The 24,674-nt window shown below is 46.3% G+C and overlaps 2 protein-coding genes across 2 annotated transcripts in view; one reads left to right on the top strand and one right to left on the bottom strand.

Moving 5' to 3' along the window:
* The window catches only part of LOC125722026 (NLR family CARD domain-containing protein 3-like), a 65,658-nt gene extending 46,510 nt beyond the window's left edge, over window positions 1-19,148 (bottom strand). The window contains exons 1-4 of the mRNA XM_048998275.1: window positions 19,074-19,148; window positions 17,199-17,312; window positions 8,970-9,083; window positions 159-222 (exon numbers count right to left, since the gene is read on the bottom strand). Of these exons, the coding sequence (XP_048854232.1) occupies window positions 159-222; window positions 8,970-9,083; window positions 17,199-17,312; window positions 19,074-19,123 (342 nt within the window). The 5' untranslated portion in view covers window positions 19,124-19,148. The remainder of the gene's footprint in view (window positions 1-158; window positions 223-8,969; window positions 9,084-17,198; window positions 17,313-19,073) is intronic.
* The window catches only part of LOC125721991 (E3 ubiquitin/ISG15 ligase TRIM25-like), a 162,884-nt gene that overhangs the window by 102,515 nt on the left and 35,695 nt on the right, over window positions 1-24,674 (top strand). The window lies entirely within an intron of this gene.

Raw genomic sequence — 24,674 nt, 5'->3', positions numbered from 1 at the left:
ATTTCTACTTACACCAAACCTTTTCAGAGTTTCACTTGTGAATCATAGTTTAAAACACATTTTCTTTAAGATGATGAATTTATTATTATGCAGCTGTATAAAATATAATCTAATTGACATAACAGCCAAGAAAATATATATCAGCAATAAATACAAACCTTCAATATGGATGATAAACCCGATTTATCATGTAGATCTGAACTGCAATCTTCCATTTGGTCTCTGTGAATTAGGCAGAAACATAAAGTCCTCAATTCATCTACACAAATGTAACAGAAAGACTGAAAAGTTCCCCATTAAAACTGCTGTTACTGCAGATAAAGAATAACATTGTGGTATATTACAACACCAATTCCAAAAAGTTGGGAAATTGTGCAAATTGTAAATAAAAACAGAATGCAATGATATGGAAATCTCATAAACCCGTATTTTATTCATAGCAAAGCATAGACAACATATCAAATGTTTAAACTGAGACATTTTGCTATTTTGTGAAAAATATTGGCTGATATTGAATTTCATGACAGCAACACGTCTCAAAAAAGTTGGGACGGGGGCAATCGGAGGCTGGAAACGTTAGTGGTACAAAAACCCAACAGCTGGAGGAACAATTTGCAAATAATTAGGTCAGTTGGCAACAGGTGAGTAACATGACTGGGTATAAAAAGAGCATCTTAGAGTTGCAGTGTCTCTCTGAAGTAAAGATGGGCAGAGGGTCACAATCCTCCTAATACTGCACTGACAAATAGTGGAGCAATTTCAGAAAGAAGTTCCTTAGTATAAAACTGCAAAGAGGTTGAATATTTCATCATCTACAGCACATAATGTAATCAAATGATTCTGAGAATCTGGAGAAATCTCTGTGAAAAACCATACTAGATGCCTGTAATATTTTGGCCCTTAGGCAGCACTGCATCACAAACAGGCCTGATTCTGTAATGGAATCACTAAATAGGCTCAGGAATATTTCCCAAAAACATTGTCAGTGAACACAATTCGAGCTGCCATGCACAGATGCCAGTTAAAACTCTATCATTCAAAGAAGAAGCCGTATATGAACATGATCCAGAATCACCGACGTCGTCTCTGGGCCAAAGCTCATTTAAAATGGACTGCGGCTGAGTGGAAAACAGTTCTGTGGTCAGTCGAATCTAAATTTGAAATTCTTTTTGGAAACCAGGGACACCATGTCATCCGGACTAAAGAGGAGAAGGACCACCCAGCGTGTTATCAGCACTCAGTTCAAAAGCCAGCATCTCTGATGGTGTGGGGGTGCATTAGTGCATATGGCAGGGGCAGCCAGCATCTCTGATGGTGTGGGGGTGCATTAGTACATATGGCAGGGGCAGCCTGCATATCTGGAAAGGCACCATCAGTGCTGAAAGGTATATCAAGGTTCTAGAGCAACAGATGCTCCCATCCAGACGACGTTTCAGTGAAGACCTTGCATTTTCAAACATGACAATGCCAAACCACAAACTGCATCAATTACAACATGATGGATTCGTAGAAGGGTCCGGGTACTGAACTGGCCTGCCAGCGGTCCAGATCTTTCAGGCATTGAGAACATTTGCTGCATAATAAAACGAAAAATATGACACAGAAGATCTAGGACAGTTGAGCAACTAGAATCCTGTATCAGACAAGAATGGGACAACATTCCTCTCCCAAAACTCAAACAACTGATCTCCTCAGTCCCCAGACATTTACAGACTGTTGTTAAAAGAAGAGGAGATGCCACACAGTGGTAAACATGGCCTTGTCCCAACTTTTGTGAGATGTGTTGTTGCTGCGACATTGAAATTTTTTCCTTATAATGATGCATATTCTCAATTTAAACATTTGATATGTTTTCAGTTCTGTTATGAATAAAATATAGGTTTATGAGATTTCCATATTGCATTCTGTTTTCATTTACAATTAGCAGAACGTCCCAACATTTTTGGAATCGGGGTTGTAGTTTGGAAAGATGTATCTGCCATTATTCACTGGGGCGGCTTCCTAATTTTCTCATGAGAGCAGAAGAGAACCAGTGACATCAGGCTCCAGCACACAGAGACACAGCAGGCAGGAAGGACAGTTTTCTATGCAGCCCTTTGTACCCAGTGACATTTAGAGTCATTCACTTGATTAGCAGAGATAAATACCAGCATCAGATTCACAATCCTCAGTCAAGAAACTGTTTAAATAGCTTGTTGGTTAAATTCAGCACCTGCAGGGCTAATGGGCTGAATCTGTCCTTCAGCACCTACAGGGTTACCCCCCCCCCCCCCAGAGTGAGCACAAAGCTTCCTATGCAACCGGCAAACAGTGAATCCCCCCCGCTACCCCACCCCTCAATAAGGCTCTGCTTTTCTTATCAATGGAGCCGCCTGCTCTGTGAGCGACTGGTCCACGGCCAAGCCGGCTTGGGACTCGCGGGTGAGCAGTGAGCGTCAGAGGGGGGGGGGGGGGGGGGCGCCTATTAGCTTGTTGCCCGCATCCCTGCCTCCCCACTTCAATACCAGCTGGTTCCCAGGCCCCCACTAGCCAGGGCGATATTGCTCCCTAAATATGATGAAACATTGAACTTGTCATCTTTTTGCACCTGTTCTCCATCCCAGTGGACATAATGTGTATTATGTCATCAGCGTGCGCCACTCCCTCTGGAATGTCCTACTGTATTACAGAATACTAACCGCTTCAGGGGTCACCTTTTGTCTGTCAGCCAGCAGCAGTGAGGGAAGCTGCGCATGCAGGGCAGACAGCCCGACAGCTGACAGGGCCTGGCGGGGCAGAGTCTGACAGAGGAACACACCTGACCTCTTAACTGCAGCCACATAACTGGCCCAGCTGCGCATGCAGGGCAGGCAGCCTGAGAGATCACAGGACCTGGCGGGGCAGAGTCTGGCAGAGGAACACACCTGACCTCTTATCTGCAGCTGCGTAACTGGCCCAGCTGCGCATACAGGGCAGGCAGCCTGAGAGCTCACAGAGCCTGGCGGGGCAGAGTCTGGAAGAGGAACACACCTGACCTCTTATCTGCAGCTGCGTAACTGGCCCAGCTGCGCATACAGGGCAGGCAGCCTGACAGCTGACAGGGCCTGGTGGGGCAGAGTCTGGCAGAGGAACACACCTGACCTCTTATCTGCAGCTGCGTAACTGGCCCAGCTGCGCATACAGGGCAGGCAGCCTGAGAGCTCACAGGGCCTGGTGGGGCAGAGTCTGGCAGAGGAACACACCTGACCTCTTATCTGCAACTGCGTAACTGGCCCAGCTGCGCATACAGGGCAGGCAGCCTGAGAGCTGACAGGGCCTGGTGGGGCAGAGTCTGGCAGAGGAACACACCTGACCTCTTATCTGCAGCTGCGTAACTGGCCCAGCTGCGCATACAGGGCAGGCAGCCCGAGAGAGTTACGTTTCCAATGTTTCATTATTCTTTTATTGTCATAATTACAGATCAAATTCAAGCACAATCATGCAGGACATGGGAACAAGTTAAAGTGAAGTACGAACACGACATTTCATTCATATATATGTATGTGCGTGTGTGTGTGTGTCTGTGTGTGTGTGTGTGTGGGGGCGGCATGGTGGTGCAGTGGTTAGCACTGTTGCCTCACACCTCTGGGATTCGGGTTCAGGTCTCCACCTGGGTTACATGTGTGTGGAGTTTGCATGTTCTCCCCATGTCGTCGTGGGGTTTCCTCCGGGTGCTCCGGTTTCCCCCCACAGTCCAAAGACTTGATGAGGCAAATTGGAGTTGCTAAATTGCCAGTAGGAATGCACGTGTGAGTGACTGGTGTGAGAGTGTGCCCTGAGATACCTTGGGAGTTAATGCTCGCTGTATGTGGAAATGGCCCCAGGGGGTCAGCATGAGCTCTATCTGCTAGGGCCCTCATGGTTAATTTGCCCCACTGGCCTGGTCCATAACCCAAGTAAGGCTTCACGGGGCGCTATCTTTAGTTTTGTCTGTATTCTATATAAATAACATCAAACGTTAACCCTCATGGTATAAATATAATTCATACAATGGGGACGGCATCACACTGCTGTTTAGCCTTCTGCTCTGCCTTCATGTACTTTGATATGCTGTGAAGCTCTTGATGTAAACAGACTTATTTACAGTCAGCTTTTAAGGAAATTGTCTCATCTAAAATTTAGATATTATATGAAACTTTTAGTATGACCGTTAAAAACCTCCACAACTAGACTTGGCTGATGTTCATTTTTACCTGTTTATATATATTTTTGTTTGTTTGTTTAGTTTTGTTATGTGGCCATTTTGTATAGGAGGGATGGTCTGTTACTCGCCTCTAGTATAAAAGAACTGGCTGATTGTGGAAGAAGACGGTGAAGACAGAAGATGGCGAGGTCTTTTTATTAAGCTACACATATTAAAGTGCTGCCCACTGAGCCAGCCCTAGCTAGGAGCCCAGTTTACTTTTATGTTATGGCCTGACTATAGACCCAGAGAGACATGCATGCTAGTGGGCTGTAACACTGTTACCTCTCAGCGCTATTTCTCTTACACCCCACAGGGGGGGCGCATTTCATGGTTTGCACTATAAATGTTGTGACTCACAACTTCTAATGTCCTGAGGCCCCAGGGCACTGGCCCCACTGGCCCGGTCCATAACGCAGCTAAGGCTCCAGGGGGCGCTATCTTGGAGCACATTCAGCCACCGGGTCATTCCCCCCCGTAAGCTTAGAAGCGCTACTGGGGATCTTTCCTGCCTGCTGCCGTTAGACACCACAATGCCTGCTGTCGATGTGCAGCCCCCACAGCCAGCGGTAACGTCCGATTTTTAATGTGGTAAAAGCTGCTCTCTATTTTTTATCATATAAATAGAAATGTATGTTAATTACATTTATTTCTTGAGAAATATATTTTCTAATTATTTACATTTACAGTATTTGGCAGATGCCCTTAGCCAGAGCGACTTACATAAGTGCTTCAAGACGCTGCGATGAATTTTTCTGATACTAGCTCGATAACAACCCAGGCTATGAATACCATCTATCTGAATACTCTGTGGTTAGCGCTGTTGCCTCACACTTCTGGGACCCGGGTTCGAGTCTCCGCCTGGGTCACATGTGTGCGGAGTTTGCATGTTCTCCCCATGTCGTCGTGGGGTTTCCTCCGGGTACTCCGGTTTCCCCCCACAGTCCAAAAACATGCTGAGGCTAATTGGAGTTGCTAAATTGCCTGTAGGAGTGCATGTGTGAGTGAATGGTGTGTGAGTGTGCCCTGCGATGGGCTGGCCCCCCATCCTGGGTTGTTCCCTGCCTCGTGCCCATTGCTTCTGGGATAGGCTCTGGGCCCCCCGCGACCCAGTAGGATAAGCGGTTTGGAAAATGGATGGATGGATGAATACTCTGTTGAGAAAGTGCAAGAATTTATTATAATTATATATTTTTTTTTACACATACACAAACATACGGAAAAGAGCTGAGTAAGAATACAAAGTACTACTTCAGGTATTTCTGAAAAAGGAAAGTTTTGAGTTGTCGCTTGAAGACAGCCAACGTTTCTGCTGTTCAGACATCAAGGGGGAGTTCATTCCACCAACTAGGCGCCAGGACAGAGAAGAGCCGAGATGTGTGTCTTCCTTGTGCCTTGAGGAGTGGTGGGACCAGTCGAGCAGTGCTGGAGGATCGGAGAGATCGGGGTGCTGTATGGGGTGTGATGAGGTCTTTTAGATAGGATGGTGCCAGACCATTTTTGGCTTTGTATGCGAGCATCAGTGTTTTGAATTTGATGCGGGCAGCTACAGGAAGCCAGTGGAGAGAGCGTAGCAAAGGAGTGGTGTGGGAGAACTTGGGAAGGCTGAAAACAAGTCAAGCAGCTGCATTCTGAATCAGTTGGAGGGGACGGATGGCGCGCAGTGGTAAACCCGCTAGAAGCGAGTTGCAGTAGTCCAGGCGTGAGATGACGAGGGACTGGACGAGTATCTGGGTAGCCTGAGTGGAAAGAAATGGACGTATCCTCCTGATGTTAAAGAGGAGAAACCAACAAGAGCGAGAAAGACTGGCGATATGTGAGAAAAAGGACAACCGATCATCCATAGTAACTCCAAGGTTGTGAACAGAACCCAAAGGACGGATCTGGGAGTTGTCAAAGGAGATCACAAGGTCCTGGAGGGGGGATGAGTCAGCCGGGATGTAAAGCAGTTCGGTTTTACTAGTGTTGAGTTTTAGCTGGTGAGCGGTCATCCAAGATGAGATGTCTGCCAAGCATGCGGAGATCTTAGCAGAGACATGAGTGTCATCGGCATAGCAGTGGTAGGAGAAGCCATGTGAGGATATAACCTCTCCAAGAGATTTAATATAGATGGAGATTAAGAGAGGGCCACGAACCGAGCCCTGAGGGACACCGGTGAAAAGACAACGTGGGGTAGATGTGGATCCGTTCCATGTCACTTGGTATGTTCGGCCTTCTAAGTAGAAAGCAAGCCAGCGCCATGCCAAGCCACCAATGCCAAGACTCTTAAGGATGGACAGAAGAGTCTTGTGGTTGACCATGTCAAATGCTACTTATAGGTCAAGAAGGATGAGGACAGATGACAGTCTGGCTGATCTGGCAGCATGTAGCTTCTCAGTGACCGCTAAGAGGGCAGTCTCTGTAGAGTGAGCTGCTTTAAAGCCAGACTGATTAGGATCCTGGAGGTTGCTCTGAGAAAGCTGGAGAAAGCTGGTTGTAGACTGTACGTTCGAGGATTTTTGAAAGGAAGGAATGAAGCGATACTGGTCGGTAGTTGCAAGTGTCCGAGGGATTTAGAGTGGGTTTTTTTAAGATGGGAATGACCCTGGCTATTTTGAATGCTGTTGGTACATGACCGGAAGTTATGGAGCCATTAATGATAGTGGCGATGAAGGGGAGAAGGTCTAGAGAGATTGTCTGAAGCAATGCGGAAGGGATTGGATCAAGTGGGCAGGTGGTAGGATTGGAAGATGAGATGACTTTCATGATCTCATCTGCCGTAAGACTGGAAAACTGGGCCAGTGAGGGGGGAGGGAAATCCTTAGTGTGTAGTGTAGTGGATGAGGAGTGAGAGAATGTCTGACAGATTCTGTCAATCTTCTCGGCAAAGAAATTGGCAAAATCTTCAGCAGTCAGGGAGGAGGGAGCAGAAGGTGGTGGAGGGTTGAGTAGTGATTTAGTGAAAACCGGGATTGGGCAAGACGGGTAGGGCAATGGTAAAGGATACAAAGTGGTGATCAGAAATATGTAGAGGAGTAGAAGTGACCTTGGTAGCTGGGGAGGGACGGCTGAAAACCAGGTCGAGGACGTTACCTCCTTTGTGTGTAGGAGAGCAGTTGTTGGATGTTAGAGAGAAGGAGTCGAGAAAAGGGAGGAAACCAGAAGAGAGGAGCTTGTCATGCGGGAGGTTGAAGTCACCAAGGAGAATGAGAGAGATGTCGTCAGTGGGGAAGAGACTGAGGAGAGTATCGAGTTCCTCTAGAAAGTAGCCTAGGGGGCCAGGAGGGCGGTAGACAACAATGATCAGAATACTGAATGGAGAGGAAGCAGCAACTCCATGGAATTCAAAGGATGAAATGTTGAGATGAGGCAGAGAGAGGGTCGTGTAGCACCAGTTCCGAGTTACCAATAGACCTGTGCCACCGCCCCTGCCAGTCTGGCGAGGAGAGTGGGAGAAAGCATAAGCAGAGGAGAGAGCTGCCGGGGTAGCCGAGTTCTCAGGCGATATCCAGGTCTCCGTCAGAGCCAGAAAGTCAAGAGAGTGGTATGAAGCAAGGGCGGAAATGAAATCAGCCTTCTTTACAGCAGACTGGCAATTCCAGAGGCCACCCAACACGCTTCGCTGGGACTGGGGTGTTATGGGAGGGTAGACAAGATTACTGGGTGTGCGGCGCCTGGATGTTGGGTGAGATCTTCTAGATCTAAAAGATAAGTGGACTGGGATAGGTTAAAGGCACATGTCTACAGTGATGGTGTGAGAGAAAGAGGATTGGATAGAGTAGGAGAGAAAGGATTAGAAGTAGTAGCAACAACTACACTGTTTGCCTTTATCACCTTCAATTTAACTCAGTAAGCCCTACCCCCTAATTAACACCTTCAGGGAGACCGAAACTACACTTGATTGCCAGAAACTAGACACAACAACAACAGTTTCAACCAAATCCGAGACAGAAAGTAAACAGAGTCCTACCTTACTAGCAGAGAAGAAATCCTCTTATTATGATTTTTATTTGTGTACTGTGTACTTCTTAAACTTGTTCACCTATAGAAATTTTATCCAAAAATGTTTACCGACTTGCACTATATATGCTGTCTTTGCGCGTTGTCTTTGTTTTACATTGTATGTTTGTATCTGTGCACTTTGCTGCTGAACGCAAGAGAATTTAACCCTGGGATCAACAAATCATCTTATTTTATACTCAGGGGATGAGAACCACTGCAGTGTAATTTAAACGTATTTAAACGTCACCTTTGGCAAAGAAACCAATAGTCTTTCTTTTTTTTTAGTCTGATTATAGTAGTTTATTGTTCAAGCCACATAATTCGATTAAACATGTTAAACTGAAGCCTTCGTCTGAGTATGATCTAATGAATTCATGGGAGTGAAATTATTTGTTATCAAAACAGAAACATCCGTCTCACGAGACGACAATCTATTGTTGAGTCATTCTTTAATGGACATGCAGGGGGGGAAACAAGCAATCCAGTTTTTTCCAGCTCTCTGTTGAGGACTGAAATTTAAAATCCACTTTGCGATTAAATAACTTCCAATTCCAGCTCGCAGGAAGTCAGGTTTTACAGTAATCCTCATCCATTTACCTCAGATGGTTTTTATATAGAATACAGACAAAACCTTTGTTTAAATTCTCAAGGTGATGGAATCCGTTAAAGGTAAAAATTGGTGCATTCATTATAAATATGTTATTTCCTCATAGCTTGTATGTGTCTCTGTGCCATTTGACTGAGAGTCTGAATGTCATTAACAGTGTTTGTTTAAATGCACATTTACCTTTGATCTGTAGGAAAAGGTCCCTGTCTGAAGGTGATTGGTCGATCCATTGACGCGTCACTCTTCAGAGAAACACAGCTGGGTACAGGGGAGTCTGTTCTCTTCATCAGGACACTGTGGGCAGCGAGAGGAAACAAACCCTCATGGTAAAAATATAATTCATAAAATGGGGACGGCATCACACTGCTGTTTAGCCTTCTGCTCTGCCTTCATGTACTTTGATATGCTGTGAAGCTCTTGATGTAAACAGACTTATTTACAGTAAGCTTTTAAGGAAATTGTCTCATCTAAAATTTAGATATTATATGAAACTTTTAGGTTTAAAAACCTCCACAACTAGACTTGACCGATGTTCCTTTTTACCTGTTTATATATGTTTTTGTTTGTTGGTTTAGTTTTGTTATGTGGCCATTTTGTATAGGAGGGGTTGCTCGCCTCTAGTATAAAAGAACTGGCTGATTGTGGAAGAAGACGGTGAAGACAGAAGATGGCGAGGTCTTTTTATGAAGCTGCACATATTAAAGTGCTGCCCACTGACCAGCCCTAGCTAGGAGCCCAGTTTACTTTTATGTTATGGCCTGACTATAGACCCAGAGAGACATGCATGCTAGTGGGCTGTAACACTGTTACCTCTCAGCGCTCTTTCTCTTACACCCCACAGGGGGGCACATTTCATGGCTGGCACTATAAATGTTGCCACTCACAGCCACTAATGTACTGAGGCCCCAGGGCACTGGCCCCACTGACCTGGTCCATAACCTAGCCAAGGCTCCAGGGGGCGCTATCTTGCGGCACCTTCAGCCACCAGCTCATTCCCCCACTGTGAGCTAAGAAGCGCTACTGGGGATCTTTCCTGCCTGCTGCTGTTAGACACCACAATGCCTGCTGTCGATGTGCAGCCACCACAGCCAGCCGTAATGTCTGATTTTTAATGTGGTAAAAGCTGCTCTCTGTTTTTAATCATATAAATAATATACATTTCTATTTATATTTATTTCTTGAGAAATATTCTATTTTCTAATTATTATGATTTTTATTTGTGTACTGTGTACTTCTTAAACTTGTTCACCTATAGAAATTTTATCCAAAAATGTTTACTCACTTGCACTATATCTGCTGTCTTTGCGCGTTGTCTTTGTTTTACATTGTATGTTTGTATCTGTGCACTTTGCTGCTGAACGCAAGAGAATTTCCCCCTGGGATCAACAAATCATCTTACTTTATACTCAGGGGATGAGAACCACTGCAGTGTCATTTAAATGTATTTAAACGTCACCTTTGGCAAAGAAACCAATAGTCTTTCTCTTTTTTTGTCTGATGATAGTAGTTTATTGTTTAAGCCACACAGTTCGATTAAACATGTTAAAATGAAGCCTTCGTCTGAGTATAATCTAATGAATTCATGAGAGTGAAATTATTTGTTATCAAAACAGAAACATCCGTCTCACGAGACGACAATCTATTGTTGAGTTATTCTTTAATGGACATGCAGGGGGAAAGAGGCAAACCAGTTTATTTACAGCTCTGTGCTGAGGACTGAAATTTAAAATCCACTTTGCGATTAAATAACTTCCAATTCCAGCTCGCAGGAAGTCAGGTTTTACAGTAATCCTCATCCATTTACCTCAGATGGTTTTTATATAGAATACAGACAAAACCTTTGTTTAAATTCTCAAGGTGATGGAATCTGTTAAAGGTAAAAATTGGTGCATTCATTATAAATATGTTATTTCCTCATAGCTTGTATGTGTCTCTGTGCCATTTGACTGAGAGTCTGAATGTCATTAACAGTGTTTGTTTAAATGCACATTTACCTTTGATCTGTAGGAAAAGGTCCCTGTCTGAAGGTGATTGGTCGATCCATTGACGCGTCACTCTTCAGAGAAACACAGCTGGGTACAGGGGAGTCTGTTCTCTTCATCAGGACACTGTGGGCAGCGAGAGGAAACAAACCCTCATGGTAAAAATATAATTCATAAAATGGGGACGGCATCACACTGCTGTTTAGCCTTCTGCTCTGCCTTCATGTACTTTGATATGCTGTGAAGCTCTTGATGTAAACAGACTTATTTACAGTAAGCTTTTAAGGAAATTGTCTCATCTAAAATTTAGATATTATATGAAACTTTTAGGTTTAAAAACCTCCACAACTAGACTTGACCGATGTTCCTTTTTACCTGTTTATATATGTTTTTGTTTGTTGGTTTAGTTTTGTTATGTGGCCATTTTGTATAGGAGGGGTTGCTCGCCTCTAGTATAAAAGAACTGGCTGATTGTGGAAGAAGACGGTGAAGACAGAAGATGGCGAGGTCTTTTTATGAAGCTGCACATATTAAAGTGCTGCCCACTGACCAGCCCTAGCTAGGAGCCCAGTTTACTTTTATGTTATGGCCTGACTATAGACCCAGAGAGACATGCATGCTAGTGGGCTGTAACACTGTTACCTCTCAGCGCTCTTTCTCTTACACCCCACAGGGGGGCACATTTCATGGCTGGCACTATAAATGTTGCCACTCACAGCCACTAATGTACTGAGGCCCCAGGGCACTGGCCCCACTGACCTGGTCCATAACCTAGCCAAGGCTCCAGGGGGCGCTATCTTGCGGCACCTTCAGCCACCAGCTCATTCCCCCACTGTGAGCTAAGAAGCGCTACTGGGGATCTTTCCTGCCTGCTGCTGTTAGACACCACAATGCCTGCTGTCGATGTGCAGCCACCACAGCCAGCCGTAATGTCTGATTTTTAATGTGGTAAAAGCTGCTCTCTGTTTTTAATCATATAAATAATATACATTTCTATTTATATTTATTTCTTGAGAAATATTCTATTTTCTAATTATTATGATTTTTATTTGTGTACTGTGTACTTCTTAAACTTGTTCACCTATAGAAATTTTATCCAAAAATGTTTACTCACTTGCACTATATCTGCTGTCTTTGCGCGTTGTCTTTGTTTTACATTGTATGTTTGTATCTGTGCACTTTGCTGCTGAACGCAAGAGAATTTCCCCCTGGGATCAACAAATCATCTTACTTTATACTCAGGGGATGAGAACCACTGCAGTGTCATTTAAATGTATTTAAACGTCACCTTTGGCAAAGAAACCAATAGTCTTTCTCTTTTTTTGTCTGATGATAGTAGTTTATTGTTTAAGCCACACAGTTCGATTAAACATGTTAAAATGAAGCCTTCGTCTGAGTATAATCTAATGAATTCATGAGAGTGAAATTATTTGTTATCAAAACAGAAACATCCGTCTCACGAGACGACAATCTATTGTTGAGTTATTCTTTAATGGACATGCAGGGGGAAAGAGGCAAACCAGTTTATTTACAGCTCTGTGCTGAGGACTGAAATTTAAAATCCACTTTGCGATTAAATAACTTCCAATTCCAGCTCGCAGGAAGTCAGGTTTTACAGTAATCCTCATCCATTTACCTCAGATGGTTTTTATATAGAATACAGACAAAACCTTTGTTTAAATTCTCAAGGTGATGGAATCTGTTAAAGGTAAAAATTGGTGCATTCATTATAAATATGTTATTTCCTCATAGCTTGTATGTGTCTCTGTGCCATTTGACTGAGAGTCTGAATGTCATTAACAGTGTTTGTTTAAATGCACATTTACCTTTGATCTGTAGGAAAAGGTCCCTGTCTGAAGGTGATTGGTCGATCCATTGACGCGTCACTCTTCAGAGAAACACAGCTGGGTACAGGGGAGTCTGTTCTCTTCATCAGGACACTGTGGGCAGCGAGAGGAAACAAACCCTCATGGTAAAAATATAATTCATAAAATGGGGACGGCATCACACTGCTGTTTAGCCTTCTGCTCTGCCTTCATGTACTTTGATATGCTGTGAAGCTCTTGATGTAAACAGACTTATTTACAGTAAGCTTTTAAGGAAATTGTCTCATCTAAAATTTAGATATTATATGAAACTTTTAGGTTTAAAAACCTCCACAACTAGACTTGACCGATGTTCCTTTTTACCTGTTTATATATGTTTTTGTTTGTTGGTTTAGTTTTGTTATGTGGCCATTTTGTATAGGAGGGATGGTCTGTTGCTCGCCTCTAGTATAAAAGAACTGGCTGATTGTGGAAGAAGACGGTGAAGACAGAAGATGGCGAGGTCTTTTTATGAAGCTGCACATATTAAAGTGCTGCCCACTGACCAGCCCTAGCTAGGAGCCCAGTTTACTTTTATCTTATGGCCTGACTATAGACCCAGAGAGACATGCATGCTAGTGGGCTGTAACACTGTTACCTCTCAGGGCTCTTTCTCTTACACCCCACAGGGGGGGCACATTTCATGGCTGGCACTATAAATGCTGCCACTCACAGCCACTAATGTACTGAGGCCCCAGGGCACAGGCCCCACTGACCTGGTCCATAACCTAGCCAAGGCTCCAGGGGGCGCTATCTTGCGGCACCTTCAGCCACCGGCTCATTCCCCCACTGTGAGCTAAGAAGCGCTACTGGGGATCTTTCCTGCCTGCTGCTGTTAGACACCACAATGCCTGCTGTCGATGTGCAGCCACCACAGCCAGCCGTAATGTCTGATTTTTAATGTGGTAAAAGCTGCTCTCTGTTTTTAATCATATAAATAATATACATTTCTATTTATATTTATTTCTTGAGAAATATTCTATTTTCTAATTATTATGATTTTTATTTGTGTACTGTGTACTTCTTAAACTTGTTCACCTATAGAAATTTTATCCAAAAATGTTTACTCACTTGCACTATATCTGCTGTCTTTGCGCGTTGTCTTTGTTTTACATTGTATGTTTGTATCTGTGCACTTTGCTGCTGAACGCAAGAGAATTTCCCCCTGGGATCAACAAATCATCTTACTTTATACTCAGGGGATGAGAACCACTGCAGTGTCATTTAAATGTATTTAAACGTCACCTTTGGCAAAGAAACCAATAGTCTTTCTCTTTTTTTGTCTGATGATAGTAGTTTATTGTTTAAGCCACACAGTTCGATTAAACATGTTAAAATGAAGCCTTCGTCTGAGTATAATCTAATGAATTCATGAGAGTGAAATTATTTGTTATCAAAACAGAAACATCCGTCTCACGAGACGACAATCTATTGTTGAGTTATTCTTTAATGGACATGCAGGGGGAAAGAGGCAAACCAGTTTATTTACAGCTCTGTGCTGAGGAATGAAATTTAAAATCCACTTTGCGATTAAATAACTTCCAATTCCAGCTCGCAGGAAGTCAGGTTTTACAGTAATCCTCATCCATTTACCTCAGATGGTTTTTATATAGAATACTGTCACGCCCGGCTCGTCCGCTCCTCCTGTGTGCCACGCCCCCTGCTTACCCACGTGTGTTTCCCGAATTGTACCCAGCTGTTTCCGTTTGCTGTCATTCAGTCTGGTGTATTTAAGTCCTGGTCTCCCCAGTTTGCTTTGTCTGTCATTGATGTTACCCAGCGTTTGTCCGTGCATGTCCCTAGTAAACTCCCGTTTTGCCCCGTATTCTGCTTGTCTGCCTGTCCTTGCCCGCCTGCACGCACGATCGCCGCTTCGCTCAACCGCGACGCGTGACAGAATGACAGACCTTCAAAAGAAGAAGAGGAAGCAGAGGAAAAGCAAGACTCCAGAGGAATCGCTTTGTCTGGGTGCCTGCTCGCTGGTCAGCCAGGGACTTCCCTCCGTAATCCAGGAGGGAGAGCTCGTCCCCTGCTCAGCCCAGGAACCGCTCAGTCTGGGAGCCAGCTCCTTGGCCAGGCTTTGGGGCTCCGGTGAGGACGAAGGAGAGGAGCCCTTCCTAATCCTAGACCCGAAGCCATTTTTCCCAGACCATCAACCGCCCTTCGAGCGATATTCTTTCCGACCGGAGCATCTGGACAATTGGGGAGGTATGCGAGCTACGAGAGACGCAATCCGGCGTGTGCCCCGCGTCCCGCCTCCGACAAGAACTCCTGAGGCGTGTTCCTCACCTCCGTCGCCGGAGAAGATGCAACTCGCTAACCAATTCATCACCCTCCAAGGACTCTACTGGAGGGTGATCGAGGACCCGGCCACTCTAGTGGTCCCAAGGCGGAACTACTCAAAGCCAAACTCCAGAGGGGCTTCGAGGAGTTCTCTCCCGCTTCGGAGTGGGTCGACCTCGAACATCTCGGGGCGGACCTGCAGGAGCTACTCCAGCTCCGGAGGACTCCGGACCCCGCACCGGAGCAATCGCCTCTACCGGCGATTCCATCATCCCCGCAATCACCTCCGCTGCCTAGGCAGCCGCATCCTCTACCGCCTGCTGCACCCGAGCAGGCACTTCCTCCACCAGCGGACCAGGCTCCCGAACAGGCGCAGCCGCTTCCGCTGCCGGCGCAGCCGCCATTGCCGGCGGACCCCGCTCCCGTGCAGCCGCCATTGCCGGTGGACCCCGCTCCCGTGCAGCCGCCATTGCCGGTGGACCCCGCTCCCGTGCAGCCGCCATTGCCGGCGGACCCCGCTCCCGTGCAGCCGCCTTCGCTGCCGCCGCCGCCTGCGCAGCCGCCTTCGCTGCCGCCGCAGCTCTCGGGCCGGCGCCCCCACTGCAGCCACCTGCAGCTCCCGGGCCGGCGCCCCCACTGCAGCAACCTGCAGCTCCCGGGCAGGCGCCCCCACTGCAGCCACCTGCAGCTCCCGGGCCGGCGCCCCCACTGCAGCCACCTGCAGCTCCCGGGCCGGCGCCCCCACTGCAGCCACCTGCAGCTCCCGGGCCGGCGCCCCCACTGCAGCCACCTGCAGCTCCCGGGCCGGCGCCCCCACTGCAGCCACCTCCTGTTCCTGACCGCGCTCCAAGTCCTGACCGCGCTCCAAGTCCTGACCGCGCTCCTGTCCCTTCTCCCCCTGTGACTGTTTCTCCCTCGCCCCGGCGAACTCGACCCCGACCTGGGGTCATGTCTGTGTCCCGTAAAGGGAGGGGACACAGACGCAGGGCTGGGGTCCCGCCCTGCCTCGCCTGCGCTGGGGCTCGGATGGCGCCTGCGGGTCCTGGCCCTCCGGGTCGGCTGTCGCCTGCGGGTCCCTCTTCGGTGCCTCGTCGCCCTGCCTCGCTCCCCCCTCCGGTGCCTGGTCGGTCGCCTGGGGGTTCCCCGACGGCGGATCCTCGGTCGCCTGCGGGGCCCCCACCTTCGGCTCGTCGGAGGACGTCGCCGCCTGCAGCGGCTCCCCCCCTCGCCTTGCCTTCGCCCTGGCCCCTTCCAGCTCCCTCGTCCCCTTCCCTGGTGCTCCCTCCTGCTCCCTCCCTGGCCCCTCCGCGGGTCCCTCGCCCTGTCTCCTCTGCCCCTCCGTGGTCCCCTCCGGCTCCGGCCTCCCGGCCGCCTGCGGCCCCTCCGGCTGCCTCCCGTCGCCCGCTGGGGCTCCCACGGGCTCCCCTTTTTTCCCCCGCCTTCTCTCCCTTCTCTCCTGCCCTGGTCCCTCCTTTGTTTGTTCCTCCTGCCGTCTTTCCTCCTTTCTCCGTTCCTCGTTCCATTGTTCCTCCCGTCTCTGCTCCTCGTGTTCCTCCTTCTCCCTCTGGGTTCCCTCCGTTCACTCCCGGTCCTTTTGTCCTGCCTGTTCCCTCTGTGTCCCCTTTTCTGGTCTGTTTGTCCGCTTTTCCTGTCCTGTGTAGTGTCCTGTCTTGGCTTCTGCCTTTGTGTCAGTTTTGCCTGTCTGTCTTGTTCCCTGTCCCTTGTTGATGGTTTTGGTTCTTGTTTTTCAGGTTTTGGTTCCCTGGTCTCGTCCCGTCCTTCGCCTCCTCCCGGGCGCGCCCGGTGCAACGCGCCTTTGGGGGGGGGGTTCTGTCACGCCCGGCTCGTCCGCTCCTCCTGTGTGCCACGCCCCCTGCTTACCCACGTGTGTTTCCCGAATTGTACCCAGCTGTTTCCGTTTGCTGTCATTCAGTCTGGTGTATTTAAGTCCTGGTCTCCCCAGTTTGCTTTGTCTGTCATTGATGTTACCCAGCGTTAGTCCGTGCATGTCCCTAGTAAACTCCCGTTTTGCCCCGTATTCTGCTTGTCTGCCTGTCCTTGCCCGCCTGCACGCACGATCGCCGCTTCGCTCAACCGCGACGCGTGACAAATACAGACAAAACCTTTGTTTAAATTCTCAAGGTGATGGAATCTGTTAAAGGTAAAAATTGGTGCATTCATTATAAATATGTTATTTCCTCATAGCTTGTATGTGTCTCTGTGCCATTTGACTGAGAGTATGAATATCCCCAACAGTGTTTGTTTAAATGCACATTTACCTTTGATTTGTAGGAAAAGATCCCTCAAAGAATCTGATTCGTTGCTTCACTGACCAGTCACTCTTCATGGAAACACAGCTGGGTACAGGGGAGTCTGCTCTCTCCATCAGGACACTGTGGGCAGCGAGAGGAAACAAACCCTCATGGTATAAATATAATTCATACAATGGGGACGACATCACACTGCTGTTTAGCCTTCTGCTCTGCCTTCATATATGCTGTGAAGCTCATGATGTAAACAGACTTATTTACAATCAGCTTTTAAGGAAATTGTCTCATCTAAAATTTAGATATTATATGAAACTTTTAGGTTTAAAAACCTCCACAACTAGACTTGACCGATGTTCCTTTTTACCTGTTTATATATGCTTTTGTTTGTTTGTTTAGTTTTGTTATGTGGCCATTTTGTATAGGAGGGATGGTCTGTTGCTCGCCTCTAGTATAAAAGAACTGGCTGATTGTGGAAGAAGACGGTGAAGACAGAAGATGGCGAGGTCTTTTGATTAAGCTACACATATTAAAGTGCTGCCCACTGACCAGCCCTAGCTAGGAGCCCAGTTTACTTTTATGTTATGGCCTGACTATAGACCCAGAGAGACATGCATGCTAGTGGGCTGTAACACTGTTACCTCTCAGGGCTATTTCTCTTACACCCCACAGGGGGGCACATTTCATGGCTTGCACTATAAATGTTGTGACTCACAGCTTCTAATGTCCTGAGGCCCCAGGGCACAGGCCCCACTGACCTGGTCCATAACCCAACCAAGGCTCCAGGGGGCGCTATCTTGGGGCACCTTCAGCCACCGGCTCATTCCCCCACCGTGAGCTAAGAAGCGCTACTGGGGATCTTTCCTGCCTGCTGCCGTTGGACACCACAATGCCTGCTGTCGATGTGCAGCCCCCACAGCCAGCCGTAACGTTTGATTTTTAATGTGGTAAAAGCTGCTCTCTGTTTTTAATCATACAAATAATCCATCCATACATCCATTTTCCAAACCGCTTATCCTACTGGGTCGCGGGAATATAAATAATATACATTTCTATTTCTATTTATTTTTTGAGAAATATTCTATTTTCTAATTATTATAATTTTTATTTGTGTACTGTGTACTTCTTAAACTTGTTCACCTATAGAAATTTTATCCAAAAATGTTTACCGACTTGCACTATATCTGCTGTCTTTGCGCGTTGTCTTTGTTTTACATTGTATGTTTGTATCTGTGCACTTTGCTGCTGAACGCAAGAGAATTTAACCCTGGGATCAACAAATCATCTTATTTTATACTCAGGGGATGAGAACCACTGCAGTGTAATTTAAACGTATTTAAACGTCACCTTTGGCAAAGAAACCAATAGTCTTTCTTTTTTTTTAGTCTGATTATAGTAGTTTATTGTTCAAGCCACATAATTCGATTAAACATGTTAAACTGAAGCCTTCGTCTGAGTATGATCTAATGAATTCATGGGAGTGAAATTATTTGTTATCAAAACAGAAACATCCGTCTCACGAGACGACAATCTATTGTTGAGTCATTCTTTAATGGACATGCAGGGGGGGAAACAAGCAATCCAGTTTTTTCCAGCTCTCTGTTGAGGACTGAAATTTAAAATCCACTTTGCGATTAAATAACTTCCAATTCCAGCTCGCAGGAAGTCAGGTTTTACAGTAATCCTCATCCATTTACCTCAGATGGTTTTTATATAGAATACAGACAAAACCTTTGTTTAAATTCTCAAGGTGATGGAATCTGTTAAAGGTAAAAATTGGTGCATTCATTATAAATATGTTATTTCCTCATAGCTTGTATGTGTCTCTGTGCCATTTGACTGAGGGTCTGAATGTCATTAACAGTGTTTGTTTAAATGCACATTTACCTTTGATCTGTAGGAAAAGGTCTCTGTCTGAAGGTGATTGGTCGATCCATTGACGCGTCACTCTTCAGGGAAACACAGCTGGGTACTGGGGAGTCTGCTCTCTTCATCAAGACACTGTGGGCAGCAAGAGGAAACAAACCCTCATAGTATAAATATAATTCATACAATGGGGACGGCATCACACTGCTGTTTAGCCTTCTGCTCTACCTTCATGTACTTTGATATGCTGTGAAGCTCTTGATGTAAACAGACTTATTTACAGTCAGCTGTTAAGGAAATTGTCTCATCTAAAATTTAGATATTATATGAAACTTTTAGGTTTAAAAACCTCCACAACTAGACTTGACCGATGTTCCTTTTTACCTGTTTAAATATGTTTTTGTTTGTTTGTTTAGTTTTGTTATGTGGCCATTTTGTATAGGAGGGATGGTCTGTTGCTCGCCTCTAGTATAAAAGAACTGGCTGATTGTGGAAGAAGACGGTGAAGACAGAAGTTGGCGAGGTCTTTTGATTAAGCTACACATATTAAAGTGCTGCCCACTGACCAGCCCTAGCTAGGAGCCCAGTTTATTTTTATGTTATGGTCTGACTGTAGACCCAGAGAGACATGCATGCTAGTGGGCTGTAACACTGTTACCTCTCAGGGCTCTTTCTGTTACACCCCACAGGGGTGTAAGCAGATCCATCCATTTCTATGCTGATCCAGACCAGATGATTCCTGCTGGGGCCTCTGTGAACATGAAGGGTAAGTAGATACATAGATAAATACACAATATCGAGTACTCAGCATTTTTACATCAAACTGATGAATTGGGTCTCCATTCTATTATATTCCATGTGTAGAATAAGACATAGTAAAGAGGTTTAGTGCAAAATTTCAATGCCACATTTTTTTATAAATATATGTATAAACATCCTCTCCTGGAGCTGACACCTTATGGTGGTGGAGGGGTTTGCGTGTTCCAGTGATCCCAGGAGCTAAGCTGACCGGGGCTTTATGCCCCTGGTAGGGTCACCCAAGGCAAACAGGTCCTGGGTGAGGAACCAGATGAACTGCGGCTCATTAGACCCCTTATGATGAGGAAAAACACAGATTTACGTTTTCCCTCCCCCGGATGTGGGTCACTGGGCCCTCCCTTCCCCCCTACAGGCAGGCCTGCACCCATGGGGCCTGGTCGGGCACAGCCTGAAGAAGGCACGTGGGCCCCATCTCCAGTGGGCTCATCATCTGTAGGAGGGGCCAAAGGGGTCGGGTGCAGTGTGAGTTAGGCAGTGGGCGAAGGCAGGGACTTTCGCTGGGATCCTCAGCTGCAGAAGCTAGCTCTAGGGACATGGAATATCACCTCTCTGGTGGGGAAGGAGCCTGAGCTGGTGAGTGAGGCTGTGAGGTTCTGACTAGACTTTTATGGATGGAATTTCTAGGCACAGCCAGGGTGTTGAGGGTGTCCGGTTTGGTGGCTTCCGGATTGGGTCTCTGCTTTTTGCAGAGGATGTGGTTCTGTTGGCCTCATCGGAACGTGACCTTCGGCTCTCACTGGAGCACTTCGCATTTGAGTGTGAACCAACTGCAATGAGCATCAGCACCTCGAAATCTCGAAAGATGGATCGGTGTGGTGTCAGCAGTGATGCGGGCGCTGCATCGGTCTGTCATGGTGAAGAAGGAGCTGAGCCAAAAGGCAAAGCTCTCGATTTAACAGTCGATCTACATTCCTACCCTCACCTATGGTCATGAGCTGTGGGTAGTGACTGAAAGAACAAGGTCGCGAATACAAATGGCCGAAATGAGTTTTTTCTAAGGGTGGCTGGGCTCTCCCTTAGAGATTGGGTGAGGAGCTCAGTCATTCGGGAGGGACTCAGAGTAGAGCTGCTGCTCCTCCGCAGGGTGGCTGGACTCTCCCTTAGAGATAGGGTGAGGAGCTCGGTCATTCGGGAGGGACTCAGAGTAGAGCTGCTGCTCCTCCGCATTGAGAGGAACCAGATGAGGTGGCTCGAGCATCTGCTTAGGATACCTCCTGGACACCTCCCTGGTGACTATGTCTCTTGGCTGGCCTGGGAAAGCCTCGGGATTGGGAGTGGCCGGGGAAAGGGAAGTCTGGGTTTCCCTGCTTAGACTGCTGCCCCCACGACATGACCCAGAAAATAGGTAGAAGATGGATGAATGGATGTTTAAACATCTAAAATATCATTAATAACGGGAGAAAAATTGCTAATCATGAAATCACCGTTGGTGATTTCATCATAAACATAAATAACTCAGATTTTGTTTTAGAATACAGTTAGCCAATTTGTTGCATTAGTTTGTGAGCAGTGTAATGTTTCCATACTATCTTTCCTTTTTATACACCCATCCAGGCTTGTAAAACACCAAAATCAATGCCAGAATACTCATCCCAGAATACCCATCCCAGAATACTCATCTTTACTGCACAGGAACCCAGGGCTAATTCATACTTCTGCTTTGGGGCTGTGGACGGTCGTACGCAGAAGCTTCTGGTCATACTACATTTGTCAGTGAACGCAGATGACTGCAGTGGGTGCATGTATACAGCAGTGATATTCCAGCAGACCAGGGGAGGGCAGATGTACTTAAACAAAGTACATCTACACAGTACAGTACAAAAACCACGACCTCCATCACACCTATGACCCCCCTACCCTCCCCCCGGAACTCAGAATACACGAAGCAGATGTGAGCCGGCTGTCCCAGAAACAGGAATCCAAGAAGCCCCCAGACCAGACGGTGTCTCCCCCTCCTGCCTCAGAACCTGTGCTGATCAGCTGGCTCCCATCTTCACCCGCATCGTCAATAGATCCCTGGAGCTGTGTGAAGTTCCCTCTGGCTTCAAAGACTCCACCATTATCCCGTCCCCAATAAACCCACCATCACAGGACTGAATGACTACAGACCTCTTGCCTTGACGTCTGTGGTCATAAAATCCTTTGAACGTCTGGCTTTAGCCCATCTGAAGGACATTACAGGACACCAGCTGGACCCCCTGCAGTTTGCCTACCGGGCAAACAGGTCGGTGGATGATGCAGTGAATATGGGGCTGCATTATATCCTGAAACATCTCGACCATCCAGGAACTTATGCCAGGATCCTCTTTGTGGACTTTAGTTCGGCTTTCAACACCATTGTGCCTAATCTCCTCTCCTCCAAACTCTCCCAGCTCAATGTGTCACCAGCTACCTGCCAGTGGATCACCAGCTTCCTGACAGACAGGAAGCAGCAAGTAAGGCTGGGGGGGTCACTTCTGAAACACGGTCCCTCAGTATCGGTGCCCCTGAAGGATGTGTCCTCTCCCCACTGCTCTTCTCCCTCTACACCAATGACTGCACCTCCAGTCACTCAGCTGTAAAACTCCTGAAGTTTGCAGACAACACCATCATTGGACTCATTCAGGATGGTGATGAGTCTGCATACCGGCAGGAAGTGGAGCGGCTGGTACTCTGGTGCAGTCAGCACAACCTGGAGCTGAACACGCACAAGACTGTAGAGATGACAGTGGACTTCAGGAGACGTCCGTCATCACTGCTCCCCCTCACCATATCAGACAGCCCGGTGTCTACTGTGGTGTTCTTCAGGTTCCTGGGTACCACCATCTCCCAGGACCTGAAGAGGGAGACCAACATCTCCTCCATCTTCAAAAAGGCCCAGCAGAGAATATACTTCCTGAGACAACTGAGGAAGTACAGTCTTCCACAGGAGCTGCTGATCCAGTTCTACACTGCAGTCACTGAGTCTGTCCTCTGCTCCTCCATCACAGTCTGGTATGGAGCAGCCACCAAACAGGACAGGAAGAGACTGCAGCGGACCGTAGGGACAGCAGAAAGATCATCGGTGCCCCCTGCCCTCCATCCAGGACCTGTCTCTCTCAAGATCCAGGAAAATGGCAGGAGAATCATCACAGATCCCACACAGCCTGGACACAGACTTTCTGACCTGCTGCCCTCAGGCAGACAATATAGAAGCCTGCAGACCAGGACACCCGACACAGGAACAGCTTCTCTCCCCTCGCCATCTCCCTCCTAAACAGCTGATCTGTCACACTGCTAAACACCTACAGCACTGCAACTGCACTCTATGTACAGTCTGTGGGATATATTTCTGTAATCTTTGTATTTTCTGTATATACGATTTACACTGCTTACTATATTGTATTGTTCATTTACACACTTTATGTATATATGTGTGTGTATGTATATATGAATGTACACATGTATAATATATACAGTATCCATAAATATATTTATTTTTAAAAATAGTATAAACATATTATACATACAAATAACACTTTTATACATTTTTTAAACATTTACCTTTATATTTATAAATATAAATCCATATTACATATTCATTTATATAATGAATATAATTAAACAGATTGTTGTTGTTTTTACACTGTTATGCTTGAGACCATCGACCGGAATCTAATTCCTTGTATGTGTTTGCTCACATACTTGGCCAATAAACCCGATTCTGATTCCGATTCTAATTCTGATTCTGACAAAGGCTGATTTCCAAGGGACCTAAAAGTATGACAAGTTCAGGGTTAGAATTCAATGCTTTATTTCCAGTAGGTTGTGTATGTTTGTAACATTAGAAAGTGTTTTTATAAAAATTTGATAATTTGAAAACCATATCAAACACTGTACACCAGGGGTCTCCATCTCCGGTCCTGCAGAGCTACTGTCCAGTAAGTTTTTCTATCCTACCTGGATATTTACCTGAGAACAGGTGTGACTCATCAGAAGCCAAGAAGTCATGTGATCTCGTACAAGACGAACGCTTAGAGTCTTGCTCAGCTCCCAACTATTTAATTTCTCCACCATTTAATCTCCAAATCGCTATTACAACAGTTCCGAATATACTTTAACCATGTCGAAGTCACAGCGATTTTCCCATTTTTTAGGTCTCACACTGACAAGAAAGAAAAATAATAAATCGGCTCGACAAGAATCCGCTAGTCAGGAAGACGATGACTCCCATTCTAACGCGGGCGGTGCCGATTCTGTGCTGGACCGAATTTTGGCTCGTATCGATGGTATTGATAAATCCCTAGACGCCTTGGACGATATAAAATCATCAATCTCCTCCACTGAGAGATCTCTTTCTAGCTTATTACTGTTAATGATTTTTTGCGATTGTTCGGCTCCACTACACACGGTTTGACGGAGTGCCCCCAACCCCCGTCCCCAGCAGACGTATACATATGAGGTGATTGATGCATGCATTGATTCTGATCGTGTATAGACTAATCATCCCGAGATTCAAATACGTCGTCCATGATTCACCCATAATATTATTGTGCCATGATTGAACTGCACAAACATGTTTTTCATTGGTCACTTATATAACTTGTTTTTCAAGAATAACTTCTCACAGAAAGAGTTAGAACACCTGTCTTGTCTTGTCTTTCTCTGGGGAAATTGAGGCTTACCTTGCTTCTCTCAGGGGAAAAGAGGAAACGTTGCCTAAAATGCTTCGTTACCACAAGTGCAAACCCGCCATCTGTATAAAAGTGAAGTTTGTGTCTCTAAAATCACACCGTGTGTTTATTTTCCGGTAAAATGTGTGACCCCTCTGTATTTACCACTGTT

The sequence above is a fragment of the Brienomyrus brachyistius genome, unplaced genomic scaffold (genome assembly GCF_023856365.1).
Source record: "Brienomyrus brachyistius isolate T26 unplaced genomic scaffold, BBRACH_0.4 scaffold36, whole genome shotgun sequence".
NCBI classification, from domain to species: Eukaryota; Metazoa; Chordata; class Actinopteri; order Osteoglossiformes; family Mormyridae; genus Brienomyrus; species Brienomyrus brachyistius.
This window is presented reverse-complemented; position numbering and strand designations above follow the sequence as displayed.